The following is a 16,257-nucleotide window of genomic DNA, read 5'->3' on the forward strand; positions in this document are numbered from 1 at the left end:
GCAATTTGTAGGAAGCAGTAAGGCTTAAATGAAATTCCTCATTTCTTACTGTTACCCAGTGGAAACAAATGTGTGTTTAAGAGCATCTATCCCTCTCTCTCTTTTTTTTTTTTTTTTTTTTCACAAAGTTAAAAAAAAAAAGTAAAACCTTTATAGAGGTATACAAAGGACACACAGAGACCCATTACCACAGAGGTAGACCCATGAACTGTAAGAAAAGCCTGATGACCCTAGGGAAAGAATGGAAATGGGTTATGTCACTTGGTCATAATGACAGACAAATTGAAGAGGCTCAGTGCCCAGCACCACAGACCGTGAGGAAGAGTGGAGAGGGAGAACAATTCCACGAAAGTGCATGAATTGTTAGCTTTGTGGTTTACCTTGTTCAAAAAATTGTGATCGCCTTTTTAAGTTTTTCAAAGAAATGGATTCAGATGCTAGTTGAAAAAAAAATAAACACTATGTCATTCATTTTTATTTCTCACCACTGGTAAATCAAACGATACTTGATATAGCTTTCCAATCTGTGCAATATTATTTTAAAAGATCACAAAACTGATAGCCATAGAAAAGATAGATTACCTCAAGGCACAGGGACACACAATTTTAGCAGCCTACACTACATTCAAATTAGTAGAAGGAACGAATATTTTTATTAATAAACTTTAGCATATAGCATCAGAGTTTCACAGCTATGAAAAGCCAAAGTATCATCTTCCATGCTAGATCACGCCATTTTAGGGAAAAGGAAATTAATATTTTTGCTTAGGTTAAACAATCCATAATCTTGTCTACTACATGGAAAACTGTCTATAACAAAGAGTTTTCACAACACTTACGAATAAGAAGTTAAAAGTAATGGGGAAGAAAACAAAAAAAAAAATGATACCCAAAGAAAGATCAAAGAAAACCAAACACTAAAGTTACAACCATCTTCTAACTAGAATTTTTTGACCTAGTTTTCAAGATCTGGTAGCTACTAATATTAAGTAAAGCAAATGGAGTTCTGCCAAGAAAACAAAAGGAAAACATTCTGACTTCTCCCACAGATCTGTCATAAGACTATGGCATAAAATCTACATATGATTATTACTTGATACTAGTGCTTACTTATCTAAACAAAACCTTCCAATGACAGGGCCCATGTACAGTTCCCTAGTCATAGAAGAGCTAGATGTCTGATCAGCTATCTCACCTGACTCACTGCAGAATAGGACCCGGTGCTTTACATGTAACATCACGGAGAAAAATAAGCAAAGTTTGCTTTAAAAACTCCTTTGATAAAGAATGCAACTGAAAACAAAATATAGTCACTTCTATCTATCAGAAATGAAATACAAAGTTAAATAATTGATAAGGAAAGGGAAATTTATATATTTAGGTTGGCTTTAAGATAATGTATTATAAACTGTCAAATGTAGAGTTAAAGTCACCAAAGCACTGTGAAAACCCAGTCCATTCTTGGCAGTCTAGGTTCACGGTAGAAGTCTCATCTTCTTTGGGTTTCTTCCCCTGCCTACATGACCAGATCTATTCTTATTTTTCTGTGCCCAAGGAATAGCACACGATGTATGGCAGATAAATTATTTCTGGATGGGCAGAAGAACATGGAGATAACTCCAAAATTTCTCTAGATATTTTGCCTTCTTTTTCATTACAAATAGGTACATCTGCTAATGACTTTATTGCCACTGGCATTTCCCTCTTACAGCTAACTGCCTCTAAGGTTGTCCTTTCACAACGAGAAAGAAAGGAAACTTCATTCATAGTTCCAAGCTTAACTAAGATTCCCTTTGCCAGCATACCATAGCAAGAAAGCTGACTCGGGAAGAACCAGTCTTTCTTATTTGACTTAGGCATGCAGGCACTCAAAGCTCCGGAACATGCTGCCAAAGTTTTGTTTGCAGTGCCTGAACGATTCAGCACGGGAACTGAATGCCCTTCCACCTGGCTGCAATTGGATCTGCGTGCTAACCTTTTAGTTTCAACTTGCAGTAGATCAGTTTTTCTTTCACTCACAGATATTAATTTTTATAACAGCAGAACTTGAGTGCTGTGTCTTTTCCTGTATAATGGAAGTTATAATGGTGATATTTACCTTTTGATTCAAAAGCATTGCTTTCATCATGAATTCCATTGATTTCTTTGGATTCAATATTCTGGAAAGGGTAAAAATGCTAGTTAATATTCTCTCCAGTTGGACTTTGGACTTAAATAATGCATTTCACATTACTGAAATATATATTTTAACAAGATGAGTTTCTTGGGATATTGATGCATTCCTTACAGCCTTTTACATGTAGTAGAAACTTAAGTTTTTTCATTATATTTCAATATTTGTGGCAGAATTAATGACCAGCTGTAGGCATGGATGATTTTAAGTTTAATCAATCATTAATTTTCCAAGAAATAAAATCAGCCAGATAATCATTAGTCTATTTGGCTTATATTTATGAGTACACAAAACTGGCATATAGGATTCTCAAACATTTAAACATTTCTTATACAATATAGTAAGATCTCCTTATTAAATAAAAGGAGTTACCTTGAGATGATAATAGCACAATCTAAGGAGTATAAGTGCATAATATTTAGTTAAATTTAAATTTAATTATTAATTTAAATGAACAATTTGTATCATAAATAGAAACCACATTACTTCAAAGTCTATAGAAAAAAGTATTGCTTTGACACTTAAAAAATTTTCCACATTATATTTTTGATCAAATTAATGAAACTGATTATCTCTTAACCACATATGTAAGTCTACCCACTAAATTCACCTACACAAAAACTAAAAATGCTTCATGAAGTTTTCCATTACACCCAACTATTACATTTATTTGCCAGTAAAGACTAGGGAACACATAAAGAAGTTATAGTTTATAATTTTATGTAATTGTTACTTCACGCTCACAAAGATCTGAGAGGTGGGTCTAATAATGAAAGATTGGTGGAAAACACCTGCAAAACAACATTATGGGATCTTTTGATTTTACCATTATATAACTCACAACTACTCTATGAGGAATGCCTATGGTTTTCAAAAATATATTTTACTGTATCTCTTTACTATAATTTACGTTATTCAATCATTTACATTTTACAGGTAGTATCAAAATTGTACAAACAAAAGAAATTATTTTCTTCCATACACAATTCTAACAACTGCTTTGCCCCACACCAGTACTTCCTACTTCTCCAAATACTCACAGAACTCTGAAGGCTTTCGGAGAAATCAGTTGTTACAGATAGATTTGAAGATTTTTCTGAGTTGTAAATTCCAGAAGTTGCATCAATCCACTTTGTCTCAGGTGAACCTATAATTTTGGTAGCCATACTGGTGAGATTGAGGGTTTTATGCCGTATAAATGGCAGGGAAGGTTGGTCTTTGCCCCAGTCTGATTGGCACATGAAGATCAAATGAGTACACATAGATGTTGAAGTGGAAAGAATAAAGTCATTGAATGCACATATATATAAAAAAAATCTACATATACAAGACAAACAAATCAGGCAGTATGTGAAATACATCAAGAGTTTAGGGCTTTTTACCAACAGACCACCTTCCCAAAACACAAGGGTTAAATCACGTTAGTAATGAAAAAACTAGCAAATTTGCTGAATCTTTCCCAAAACCAGGATAGATATTTCATTTTGATATCATAAATTGGTAGGTCTGCGGAGGCTTAATGCCCTTTCCCATCTAGCCTCTATAATTAAGAAACACATTAATGGAATACACATTGAAAGTTCTTTGAGAATAAACAGGAATATGACCTACCAAGCTCTCTCTCTTATACCAACATGGTTATGATGCTGCAGATAAAGTTAAATCACAGCATAGTTCTTAATACTCAGTATTATTATAAATAACTCCTGGATGCAGATACATTTGTCTTCAATTGATATTTGCATTCAATCAAACCAGTACATGAATCAGTCAATAAATACTGTAGAATTCAGTAAATTTGCTAGTGAAAAGTCCAGACAGAATATTCAAAGGAGTAGGGTTCAAGATTTGTCACGATGTAACTACAAAATACCGTTAATGCCAAAACATAAGTAAAGTGAAAAAACAAAAAGTTATTGAAGCAAATTGTTAGAACCACTTGCCAAGGGCCAGGTCCCAATTCCAAACGCCAGACATGATGGTAACACAAACTCACCAGCCTTTCCATAGCGCCTCACATCCATCACTAGGTGTCCGGTTTCTTGAGCCTTAGCCATGGCTTCCTCCCACTCTTTTGAATCCTTACATGAAAACTTGGTGTTGTTAATAGCAATAATTTCATCATCTACTTGTAGCTGAGAAAATTCTGCTGGGCTACCTAAAAATACAAAATAAATTAACCAATTGGGGAAAAAATCCCACATGTTCTATTAGTTGCTGCTTTGAGCTTAAGAAAAATGACTCTGAATTTTAATTAACCATTTCTCTCTTTTTCAGGTGGAGAAGGGTCACTATTTTTTTAATATCAAATATCTGAGTACAACATACAAAGCATTAGAGGTGTTTTTTGAAGTTCTAAAGAATGCATCTTCACTAAAGGAAAAATGATAAACTAATGTATTCAATAAGACTTCTTTATTAACCTCCCAAGGACAAAAAATTTAAGTTACTCTTAAATTTGAAATATGAAATATACTGCATTTTAATTGAGCTTCCAAATCAGATACATTCTGGAATGGAGCAGAAGAAAACACAGCTATTTAAAACTGCTTAAAATTACTCCATAACTAAAATACCATTATCTAATTAAGGCAATCTTACAATGTAAAAGAACTAACTGGTGTTAACATGCAATTTTATATAGCTAAAATATGTAAAAAATAAAAAATAAAAGTAAAAACAAAGGAACTCCTCTTTTTAATTTTAGGCCTTGTGATGTTTTGCAAAAAGTTCCCGGGCTTGACATGGTATAGACCTGGACGTGGGAGGGGTAATCCTTTTACAGAAGTCCTGAAGCATCCTGAAGACTTCATGGGCAATAAGTATATTAGAACACTCAAAAAAAAAAAATCCACTTATTAAATAGCACATATACATCTACTACAAAGCATGGCTGATCGTGGAAAGTTCTTTCTGAATCTTTACTTAAGTGCTGTTTGTTAGCATTTCCAAATATAAAGTCCAAAATGGATAAAATCTGTAAAATCACAAAGTTAAGACCTTCAAAACTAAAATTAATTACTCAAGGAGAATAAACAATATGGAATTTGGAACCCCAATAATCTCAGGAAAGAGGATGTATTTTCTGGCCTTATGGTTGCATTTTTCACAGGTTTTCTCCTCCTATATCAAATACACTAATTTCTGTGGTCCCCAACCCCACAATGAAAGATGAAAAAGGAGAAGAAAATTCAGTAGAGCTAAATATATCATTTACCTGCTTCAACTGATGCTACGAAGATCCCAGGAATATCCCATTTTATTGTAAACCCAAAGTCAAGACTCTTCCCAGGCGTCTGGTTTATGCTGATTCTCATATCACTGAACTGATCCTGAAAACAAAACATGAAACCTGGTATCCAGTGTCTCTGGCACCCACATGGAGGAAAGTCTATCCATGAAAGGAGGGAGGCTGCTCACTAGGTATACTTGAATCATTTCATGATAAACTAGAAGCTTCATTCTTTCTTCCTTGGGGTTGGTAAAACTTTCATTTATATAAATAGCACCGAGTTTATTATTTTTCTGCTAAAATAAGGAAAATCTTATTGTCATTACATGTTTTTCTTCACATTTATACTTTAAATTGGTTGGCCATGGATAAGCTTAGGTTTCTGCCCACTGTGCCATTGAGTCTAACTTACAGGCCACACCATTTATTCACTGCCCAGGAATAAAGTACAGTGATTTAAATCATTCATTTGAAAAGGACCACCATATTTTTAAAAACCTACTCCCAATACTTGGCATATTTTCTGAATAACTTCAAGTGGCTCACAGACACATAATTTAGCCTCCAGTGGCATCCATCTGGGACTGGTACCCCTCCCTAGTGGGCATGTGAAGTTCGGCAAGGTATTTTGCTTGCCCAAATGCCACATGAAGATTTAGTGTTAAAGGCATAGCTGCTATACATGCTGACAAAATGCAGAACTATGTCACCTGTAAGGAATTACTCCCTAAGATACCAAGAGTGTCCCTATTGACACATTCTGAGCTACAGTCCATGACTTCTTCAAAATAACATCAGCTCATAAGCCCCCAAACAATAACCTCTTGGACAAAAGGTATAATTATTCCCATTGCTATCACTATACTACACTACAAATCCTAAATTCCAGAGAACTTAAATTATTTTCTAAACCAAATGTTTCAAGTTTTACAGTATACTATGTCTGTGCAAACCTTACTTTCTCTGTAATTTACATATTTTGTTTTGAGGAAGCAACAAATAGATTTTAATATGAATTTATGAGACCAGTGTTTCAGCTTTGTTTCCTAATCACAAAAAAACTTAGACTTACCTGTTACAATTCTTCCTAAACCTGTTTTACTTTCCAGGAAAAGACCTACCAATTCTCCATTTTAACTTGGCAGTTAAACCTAATCCAGGAACCAACTGGGCAATTCATAAAGCTTTCTGCCTAAGGTTTTTTACCCATAAAACAAGTTTAAAACAAGTAGCAATATTCTGAGAAATATTAGGATAGTACGTACTATGGTGTGGATGTGATTTGTCGCCACCAAAACTCATGTTAAAATTTAATTGCCAATGTGGTAGTGCTGGAAAGTGTTACCTTTAACAGGTGTTTGGGTCATGAAGGATCTGCCCTCATGAAGGAATGAATGCAGTCTCATGGGAGTAAGTTCTCACTCTAGCAGGACTGAATTAGTTACCACAAGAGCAGATTGTTATAAAGTGAGGTTGCCTTGTGTTGGGTCTCTGCACACACCACTTGCCTATCTGCTTTTCCACCATGTTGTGACACAGCACATGGTGCTCACCTGAAGCCAAGCAGATGTTGGTGCCATGCTCTTGGACTTTCTAGCCACCAGAACCATGAGCCAACTAAACCTCCTCTTTTCTTTATAAATTACTCAGTCTCAGGTATTCTGTTATAGCAACATTAAATGGGCTAAGCACACAAGAATTTGAAGGAAGGCACTGAATAAACAAAGGATCAAGAATTCACTACTCTATATGGACATGCAGAAGTATTATGACATTTCACTCATTCATCCATTTGACATACATTTATTGTTTACTCTGTATTTAAAAAAACACAATACTTAGCACTTTGGGAAATAAAGATAAATTAGGGATGATTCTTGCTCTCAAAAACTAATTGTTGATTTTTCAGTGGGTATGGGATTTTTAGCTTTCAGCAGAAAGCTCTTTGTAAAGCAGTTTAAACATGGATATGCAGATGTAGTCATGACACTCGTTAATAACCACCTGATAAATGCCAATCTGAAGAATATAATAAAATTCTGCTAAGAATAGCAAAAACTACTGGTTGGTTCTACTCCTCAGCCAAAACCACCATACACTTAAGTTAGAGATGACTTGGTGAAAATGAGTGGTCATCTTCACCACACTTACAAAAAAAAAAATCTGACTTAGAGCCAATTCAAGTGCAGAATCTATTTGCTATAAGGAAGACAGACAGAGACAAATCATGGGTTACACATTCAAAACACTGATGTTTTATAGCTTGAAGAATAAAGGACAGGATGGAGTCTTAATAAACACTCTCAAACTATATAAAGAATATTTTGTGGGAGATGGCAAGTGAACGTTATCCTTTTCTACCAAATATAGGATCACAGAGAATGAACTTAAGCCCTAGAGGAAAATGTCTCACTGTTATATTAGATTGGAAATACTATCTCATGAAGGACTGTACTTACCTCAGAAATAAAGAAATCACTATTTAAACATCTTAAATATTAATAAAAGGGCAGACAACCTCCTCCTCTTTGAAAGAGTTAACAGGAAGGACAGTGTCCCTGTGGCTACAGCCAGGCAAAGTGTTGTGTCAGTCCTTGAGACACAATGCAGGCAAAGAGGAGAGGACCACATGGGCAATTACAGGTGCATATCTGTCATTAACCAGGCGACCACAGGCGAGTCACTGGGCCTGGTAAAGCCTTCTCTTTCATAAAAATACTGCGTTTTGATTTTGGTTTTAAGTAGCCTACTTTCAAATCAAAGTCTTACGCAGACCACCTCTTTCCAAATCACTATACAGAAAGGATTAAAGTGCGTGGCTGTGGTTTCAAAGTGAGAGTTCCAGAGCCCCACTTGTGTGGCCTTACCCTCACGGCAGTCTTGAGGCGTCTATGTCCAATCCCAAGTTCTTATAGCAAATTATTCCTGAAACTTCTTGCAAGTGAACATATCTATAATTACATTCAAGCATAAATTGTTCAACAGTGATTTCAGGAAGGATTTCAACTTCCTTATTTTTCTCTGCAAGGTATATGCCAACTGAGTATCCTACAAAGAATCCAAGCTTCAGAAGATAATGATGACAGAATTATCTTTGAACTGGATGGAACAGGAATATAAATTATTGGGGGAAGCCTAGATTCCTGAAGACTGATAATGAACTATCCAAGTGGTTTCAGTTGTTCATGCCAGAAAAGATAAGGCAGTTGTCTACTATCATCTCAGCATACAAGATAAAAAATTTCCCTCAAATTAGGTATAACTTGAGCAGACGTATCCACTGAAAGTTCAGATTGCCCCAACAACTGTCAGACTGATGAAACAGAAGTACAAGACTCTACATTTTTAAACAAAAACATGAGGAGGTTCTGGAGTCCCAATGGTAACTCTTATTTCTGCTAAATCTGTTGAATTAAGATTTTCATGTCAACATAGATAGAATTTAATTTAAAAGAAAGAAAAAAAAGAAATAGGGCCAATCTTAACAACAAATCGAAAAGCTACACTTCCCGAATTTTTCCTATTAGACAAATGTGTTAAGGAAAGCCTACTTAGTTGATAAAGTTAATCTTAAAGTAAATCTGGACTGTAAAATCAGGAATATCAGAGGAAATCTATAATCTTTGAATTTGTGTACATATAGTTCTTTAGTGTCTTTCTGTCTGAGTCTTACTGGAATGAGAAAATGAAGTGAGTAGCCCTCAAATCTTGGTCTTCCTCTCTAAATCCTTCTCCATCTCTCCTTCCTTCATCCCACTGTGGCAGGTAGTGTTTCTATAATACACCCACCACTGTCCTCATCCCATTCCAAGATTATCTTCTACCTACCAAATAACACCTTGAGTCTTCAACCCTCCAGGCACTGCCCACTATTCTTGCTTTCTAGGAAACAGTCTTCTAAAGTCACCTATTATCTTCCTTTCTCCAGCCTTTTTTCCCATATCTCTTGCCACTTCTCAGTTTCATTAGCATGTTCCTCTTTTATCTCTTCTCTTTTCATTGTGTTATTTGTTCCTTAGCCTCCAACCTCTCCGACTACATGCTTTTGTGAGCAACCTCATTCACTGCCCTGCCTCCGATGTCTAAGTCCAACAATTCAAAAATTGAACTCATTATCTTCCTCCCAAACCTGTTCTTGCGCCTCTTGTTTATCATATTTTGGTTAATTGCATCAATAGCTCATCAGGTGCCCAAGTTAGAAACATTGGATTCTTTTGGGGCTTCTTTCTCCTTCTTTCCCCTAACTGTTCCCCAGTTGAATGCCACACAACAATCCCTGTACCTCTACTCTCCACCATGCACACTTGCATTTTACAAGGTTCTGTCAAGTCCACAATCCATCTTGAATCATCCCATCTTTGCCACCCTTCCTTGTGTTATCATCTTGGTTCAGGCCATGATCTCCCCTAAACTCCTGTGGTTACCCCTCCTAAGTGGCTCTCTTGCCTGCAGCCCTTATTTTCTTCATTGTCCACGCAGCTGCCAGAACTTTAGTTATAGAACATGCTATTATATCACACTCCATTTTTAAATTGCTGGTAGCTCCTTACTGCCCTACTTGGAAGATTTCAAACTCTACGTTTCAGTTCTGGTAAGTTTCAATAAACATATAATACCACCTTTCCTCAAAATGGTTTCAAGGATGATTTTATCTTTATGGACCAAAAGACATTTCGGTTCCCAGTGGCTCTAAAATTCTAAAGACACAGCAAAGTCCAAATAAGTCAAAATGTGGTCTCTTAACTATACATAAGGCAGTCCTCAAACTCAAGCCTGTTGTATTTCAAAAAACTTTAACATCAGATAAATTGCAGTTGTGGTGTAGGCATTTCACCAGCCTGGGGCAGGTTACATAACTTTCAAATCTCATGTACTTCACTGGTAAAAATGGGATAATACACCTACTTTGCGGGGTTATTGAGATGATTAAATGAAACATTTAAAAGGTGTCAAGGCACACATGACTGATGCCCAGTAATGGCCTTCTTTTTCTTTTTCCAATGGAAGCAAATGTTAAACATAATACACATGCTGGCTAAGCAGTTTCTGGATCAATTAAAGAAAATCCCATTTCATTCTCACATACTTAACTCTAAAGCCAAGAAAATTCGGTCAGCATTCAGCAAACATGTACAGATGCAGGCACTGCACTGACAGTAAGAAAGGTAGGGTTGTATTCTACCCTCATGGAGAGCAGGTCCTAGTGAAGGTGAGAAGCAAGCAAAATGCACAGTATGAAGCTATGATAAGGGAAGTTCTGGCTACTGTATCCAAAGGGGCAGTAATCATGGGGTTCAGATCAGGAAATGGACATACAGAAAGCTTCCTTTCTTCCATACGTGTCATCCCGTTTGGGGGTTACTGCCTTAAAAAGTCTGGAGCAGAGGTTCTAGAAAGAAGATTTGTAGAGAGTTTAAAAACATAGAGCTCTGAGGCTGGGCATGGTGGCTCATGCCTGTAATCCCAGCACTTCGGGAGGCCGAGGCGGGCAGATCACAAGGTCAGGAAATCGAGACCATCCTGGCTAACACAGTGAAACCCCGAATCTACTAAAAATACAAAAAAATTAGCCAAGCGTGGCGGCGGGCGCCTGTAGTCCCAGCTGCTGGGGAAGCTGAGGCAGCAGAATGGCATGAACCTGGGAGGCAGAGCTTGCAGTGAGCTGAGATCACGCCACTGCACTCCAGCCTGGGTGACAACGCAAGACTCCAACTCAAAAAAAAAAAAAAAATAGAGCTCTGAAAGGACAGAAAATAAAACAAAAACTTGTAAGCAAGACCAACTTTGGGGAGAATCATGAAAACCACATCTGCATGGCAGATGGAAGGGGACGAAGGACCTCAGGAGTCACACTCCCTCTTCCCTGTCTGGGGTCACCTCCAGAATGAGTTTGGCAGCCCAGATTGGCAAGAAAGGTAGAGAAAAAAGCAAAACCACAAGAAAAGAAATGGGGCAAAAAGAACAGCAAGAGACAAAATCCCCCAGCTCAGCTATGAGGGTGAAAAGGAAATTCCTATCGGCAGATTTTAAATAAGACCATATTAAGTTCTTCCCTTCATTATGATTTTTCTACTTTATGGCACGCACCAACTTAGCTTTCCTAAAATAACTCTAGGGAACACCATAGTGCTTACATTCCTTAATCTTAAAATTCCCACACTAAAGAAACAATAAGGACTCTAAATTACCTGCCGGATCGAGTTCATACTTCAGCCTAGTAATCAAGGCTTTGAATGCAGTTCAAGTCAGTAAAACTTAAGGGTCAATTACGTGTAAGAATGTACAAAGAACACCAGTAAAGGAGGAACATGTAACTACATGGGACAAGGAAGAATTCAGTGAGTGAAACTTTTCAAGGGTAAGAAGTTTGATTCCAATGGGGGAGGGGTGATATCTTGATTCATGAACGAAGCGGTCCTCCTGGGCTTTTGAGGAACAATAGGACCTCAAAAGGCAGAGATGTGGGAAATAAGCATCTTCAAATGGGGGGAGCAGTGATGTGCTCCAAAAAGTACATGATGTATCCAAGAAAAAGTAAGCATCCTTATGCAGGTGAATCATCTCTCTTTCCCAGGACATAGCATGATAGCATAATATGATACTAAATCCTGAGTCAGACTGCCTGGATTCAAATCCTGACTCCACTTGGTACCCTGCATGGCCTTGGACAAGTAACATGCCCATGCCATGCCTCAAGTTTTATGTTTCTAAAATAGGAGTAATCATGATAGTCTACATTCGGATTGTTGATTACCTCACAGAGCTGCTGTGAGGATTAACTAAGATACTGCCCTGAGAAGCCTGGTTGGTACATAGTAAGCACGCTAACATCAGCTGTGACTGTGCTACAAAGGGCGTGAGAGATATCACTGCTTCCCTGAGCACCACAAACTTCATTCAGCAAACCACACAGTGCCACTAGAGGCTTTGGAGCAGGGAAATTACTGAGTCCAACCTGGCATCAGGCAAGTTAATCTGATGCCAGTCTTGTGTAGCATGTACTAACACCTGTGACCATTTGCACTGATAGGAAAAGGGCCTGAATTAGCATAATGGAAGCCAAGATAGAAAAGAATAACATCAGCTGGGCATAATGGCTAACACCTGTAATCCCAGCACTTTTGGAGGCCAAGATGGGTGGATCAGGCCTAGGAGTTCGAGAGCAGCCTGGGCAACATGGTGAAAGCCCGTCTCTACAAAAAAAATACAAAAATTAGCTGGGCGTCGTGGCATGTGCCTACAGTCCCAGCTACTCAAGAGGCTAAGGTGGGAGGATTGCTTGAGTCCAGGAGGTTGAGGCTGCAATAAGCCATGACCATGCCACTGCACTACAGCCTGGGCAACACAGCAAGATCCTATCTCAAAAAAAAAAAGAAAAAGAAAAGAATAACATCAAGGGGGGAGTCTGGAGGAAGAGACGAAAGGACAGTGCCAGTAAAAGTCCAAGGTATGAAAGAGAAAAATGATCTGAAGAACATTCTTCCACAGAGCTACCGAAACATTTAGATGATCAGCCACAAGCTACTCTTGATTTTGCTGTCCTCTGAACACCTATAGTGTCTGAATGGAGTTTGGGGGAGTGTTGCACAGGCCCTTTACATATTGATCAGAAGCTGTCACATACATTCACATCCTTCTCTCAAGTCAGTAAGCTCCTTCTGAGACAAAGGCAAGGGCATGCTATAGAAGCTACTGCCCTAGTGGCGCAGAAAAGGACACACCAAGCATCAGAGATATATAAGTCACCATATGAATTATAACTACATTAAAGAATTCCAATGGCTTCACTTATCAAATCAAGCCTAATTTTTCTTGGTGGAATACCATCTCAGGTTTGCGAACAAAGAAGTATAAATCCATTAATGATGAAACCTGAAACAGTGCCACATTAACTGAAGCTCCCTCTGAGTTGCAATAACCTGAGACACACCCACACACCACACTTAGCCTCTTTTTCTTAATCCACAGTTGCAGTTAGTCAGCTGCCACCCTGAGAAAGGCACCAACACCCAGCGTGCAGCACGTGATTCAGGCTGTTTTCTTGAATTTGCTATTTGAAAAAGGTAAAGGCAAACATACAAACCCGTGAAACAAAAGGCACTTTGCTTCTGCTTTTATTATTCATCCACTGGTACCTTATGTTCCCCAAGTATAATACAGGCTATTGTTCTCCTCCACTGAGACTTAGGAAGCTAATTATGTATTTCCAATTCCTTAAAAAATGTAATGATAATTTACAATGAATTATTTCAGCAAGCTGAAGAAATTGTTTTTAGATATATGACTGTAAATATGCATGGGGAAAAAAAACAAAAGAAATATACCTAGATGTTAACAGTGATTATCTCTAAATGATGGAATTATCAGCGATTTAAATTATTTATACTTTCCTGCATTTCCAAATTTTCTCAACCACATAGTACCTTATAACCAGAAAAGAAAGTTTAAATGTTTTAAGTTTTCCCATACAAATAAAAACTCAATAATAATAAATATGCAACACTAAATTATTTCACATCAAGTTATTTCATTAATATAACTTAGGACAAGTCATATATACATACACACACACACACACACACACAAACCTAACTTAGGACAAGTCATATATACATATATAGACACACACATACACACACAAATACTAATATAACTTAGGACAAGTCATATATACACACCCACTTAATGTATATAATACACAATTAATGTTTTTCAGGGCAACAAAGAATACTAAACCAAGCCAAAGAACCACAAAAGCTCCTCCATGCTAAGGGGTTCATACAACTATCAAAATGCTTAGCAAGAATTTTTCTAAGAGAGAGAAGCTTTCTGTTACCCAAAGACTTTTGGCATGTTTTACAGGTAGGCTACAAAGAACATTTATTACCTAATCATTCTCTTAGAAGTCATCTATTAGAAATTTAAGTAGGAAAAACTACACATGTCATTCTTCATCTGATGGTATATTTTGTTTGGACTGCAAATGTTGTGGAATACAATTGTCATATTATAACCAAGCCTCGATAGTCCCATTCGGAGATAAGGAAACATTGAAAATTATAGGCATTCTAAAGTATAAAATAGTATTAAAAGTCACTAGAAGGTTAAAATTATCAAAAAAGAAATGCCATGTGCCTAGAGGCCAGCACCTATCATGTGCATCAATTTTTCCTTGTGGCCAGTTAAGTTCCCTGGGAAAGGGCTTCTGTCACCCATACACACACTAGATCTGCATCTAAAACCTTCAAAGTGACTACTGTACCTGAAACCTGGGACTACTGGGCACTAGCAGTACAAGGCAACCACTACTGAAACATGGAATACAGAGAAAACATCAGCCAAATCCCAAGGAGACTGGTGTACAAAGTCTCCATACACTCACATCACAAGTGTTATCTGGATCTATGCACTCAGAGTGGAAAGACACCTACTTCCTCCAAGATCTGTTCAAAGTAAACCAGAATATCATTTTGTACATTTTCAGCCCAGATTAACACCTAGAGGTTTGACGTTTGAGACATGGTTTCCAGATTTAAATGTGTAAGTGTCTGAGCCACAGATGATAAAGAACTTTCCCAAACTCACCTGGGATCTTGAGACTTCTCTTTGGGGGGAGATTTCCCCTTCTCCAGATTCAGACATTAAATCAAGACCAGATGTGGAGGACAATGTGGCTTTAGAAGTGGCAGCCTGGTCTTGGGAAAGAGATGAGAAGGGGGATGTAGGAGAGGGCTGCCTTGTCACATCTTCTTCTGTTGCTGCTACCTCTCTCTGGCTAGATGAGCTTGAAGCCAGTTGGCTTGCATCCGAGTTTGGTGCAAGGGTGCTGACCACATTGTTTGGAGTTCTCTTCATGTCTTCAACATCTCCATTATACTTCCAAGCATCGTCCATCTAAATAAGAAAACATCATTTTAAACTTGATATTCGGTTACCTTTGTTTTTAAAAGTTGTTTATTAAATTAATATTTTAAAACTAAAATAGCATACCACCCACGGTAACATAACTATTACTAAAAGCTTGGGCTGAGTTCTTTCACACCGATAGATAAACACACATGTAGTGGGGGAAATTGTTTTAGCAAAAGCATTCATATCACATACAAACTTCTGAAATTTGCTTTGCTTGTTTACTCCAAGCAAACATCTTAAGCATTAAATTTCCACTGAATCTAAACTGGCGTAAAAAAAAAATTGCCATATATACGTGTGTTATGTGCAGTTTACACATCAAGATGGTGTAACTCTAACCTCTGCACAAGTTCACCAACATTTTGCTCTTCAGAACAGACTAAATGAACTGAGAACATGTTTTACCATGTAAGATCTGGGGAGTGATGAGATTCTCCTTTGCTGAGAGCCAAAAGGCCTTGGTGTTCTATCTGCTGATCACTCCAGGTCAACAGATAGAACTCTAAACCAGTCCCTTTACTTGCTGAATATTCCATAGTATGGACATCAACAATTTATTCATTTGATGTGCATTTAAAGTTGTTTGAAATGTTCTGTCACTTCCAAAACTACTGCAACAAATATCCATATCTCTTTATAATTGGAACTTTTATTTTTATAGCACAGATTTCCAAAAGTAGGCTTGCTGGAGCAAAAGTTTCATATATATATATTTAGTTTCTCTCTCTCTCTCTCTCTCTATATATATATATAGTTTCTATATATATATAAATATATACAGTTTCTATATATATATAAATATATACATAGTTTCTATATATAAATATATACATAGTTTCTATATATAAATATATACATAGTTTCTATATATATAAATATATACATAGTTTCTATATATATATAAATATATACATAGTTTCTATATATATATAAATATATA

At 37.0% G+C, this 16,257-nt stretch overlaps 1 protein-coding gene across 7 annotated transcripts in view; it reads right to left on the bottom strand.

Annotated features, from left to right (window-relative positions):
- The window catches only part of LMO7 (LIM domain 7), a 224,550-nt gene that overhangs the window by 22,026 nt on the left and 186,267 nt on the right, over positions 1-16,257 (bottom strand). For all 7 annotated transcript variants that reach the window (XM_031934937.1, XM_023186169.1, XM_031934938.1 and 4 more), the window contains 6 exons: positions 14,991-15,299; positions 5,391-5,505; positions 4,170-4,331; positions 3,214-3,320; positions 2,099-2,159; positions 381-437 (listed from right to left, as the gene is read on the bottom strand). In XM_031934937.1, the coding sequence (XP_031790797.1) occupies positions 381-437; positions 2,099-2,159; positions 3,214-3,320; positions 4,170-4,331; positions 5,391-5,505; positions 14,991-15,299 (811 nt within the window). The remainder of the gene's footprint in view (positions 1-380; positions 438-2,098; positions 2,160-3,213; positions 3,321-4,169; positions 4,332-5,390; positions 5,506-14,990; positions 15,300-16,257) is intronic.

This window comes from Piliocolobus tephrosceles, chromosome X, assembly GCF_002776525.5.
Source record: "Piliocolobus tephrosceles isolate RC106 chromosome X, ASM277652v3, whole genome shotgun sequence".
Lineage (NCBI taxonomy): Eukaryota > Metazoa > Chordata > Mammalia > Primates > Cercopithecidae > Piliocolobus > Piliocolobus tephrosceles.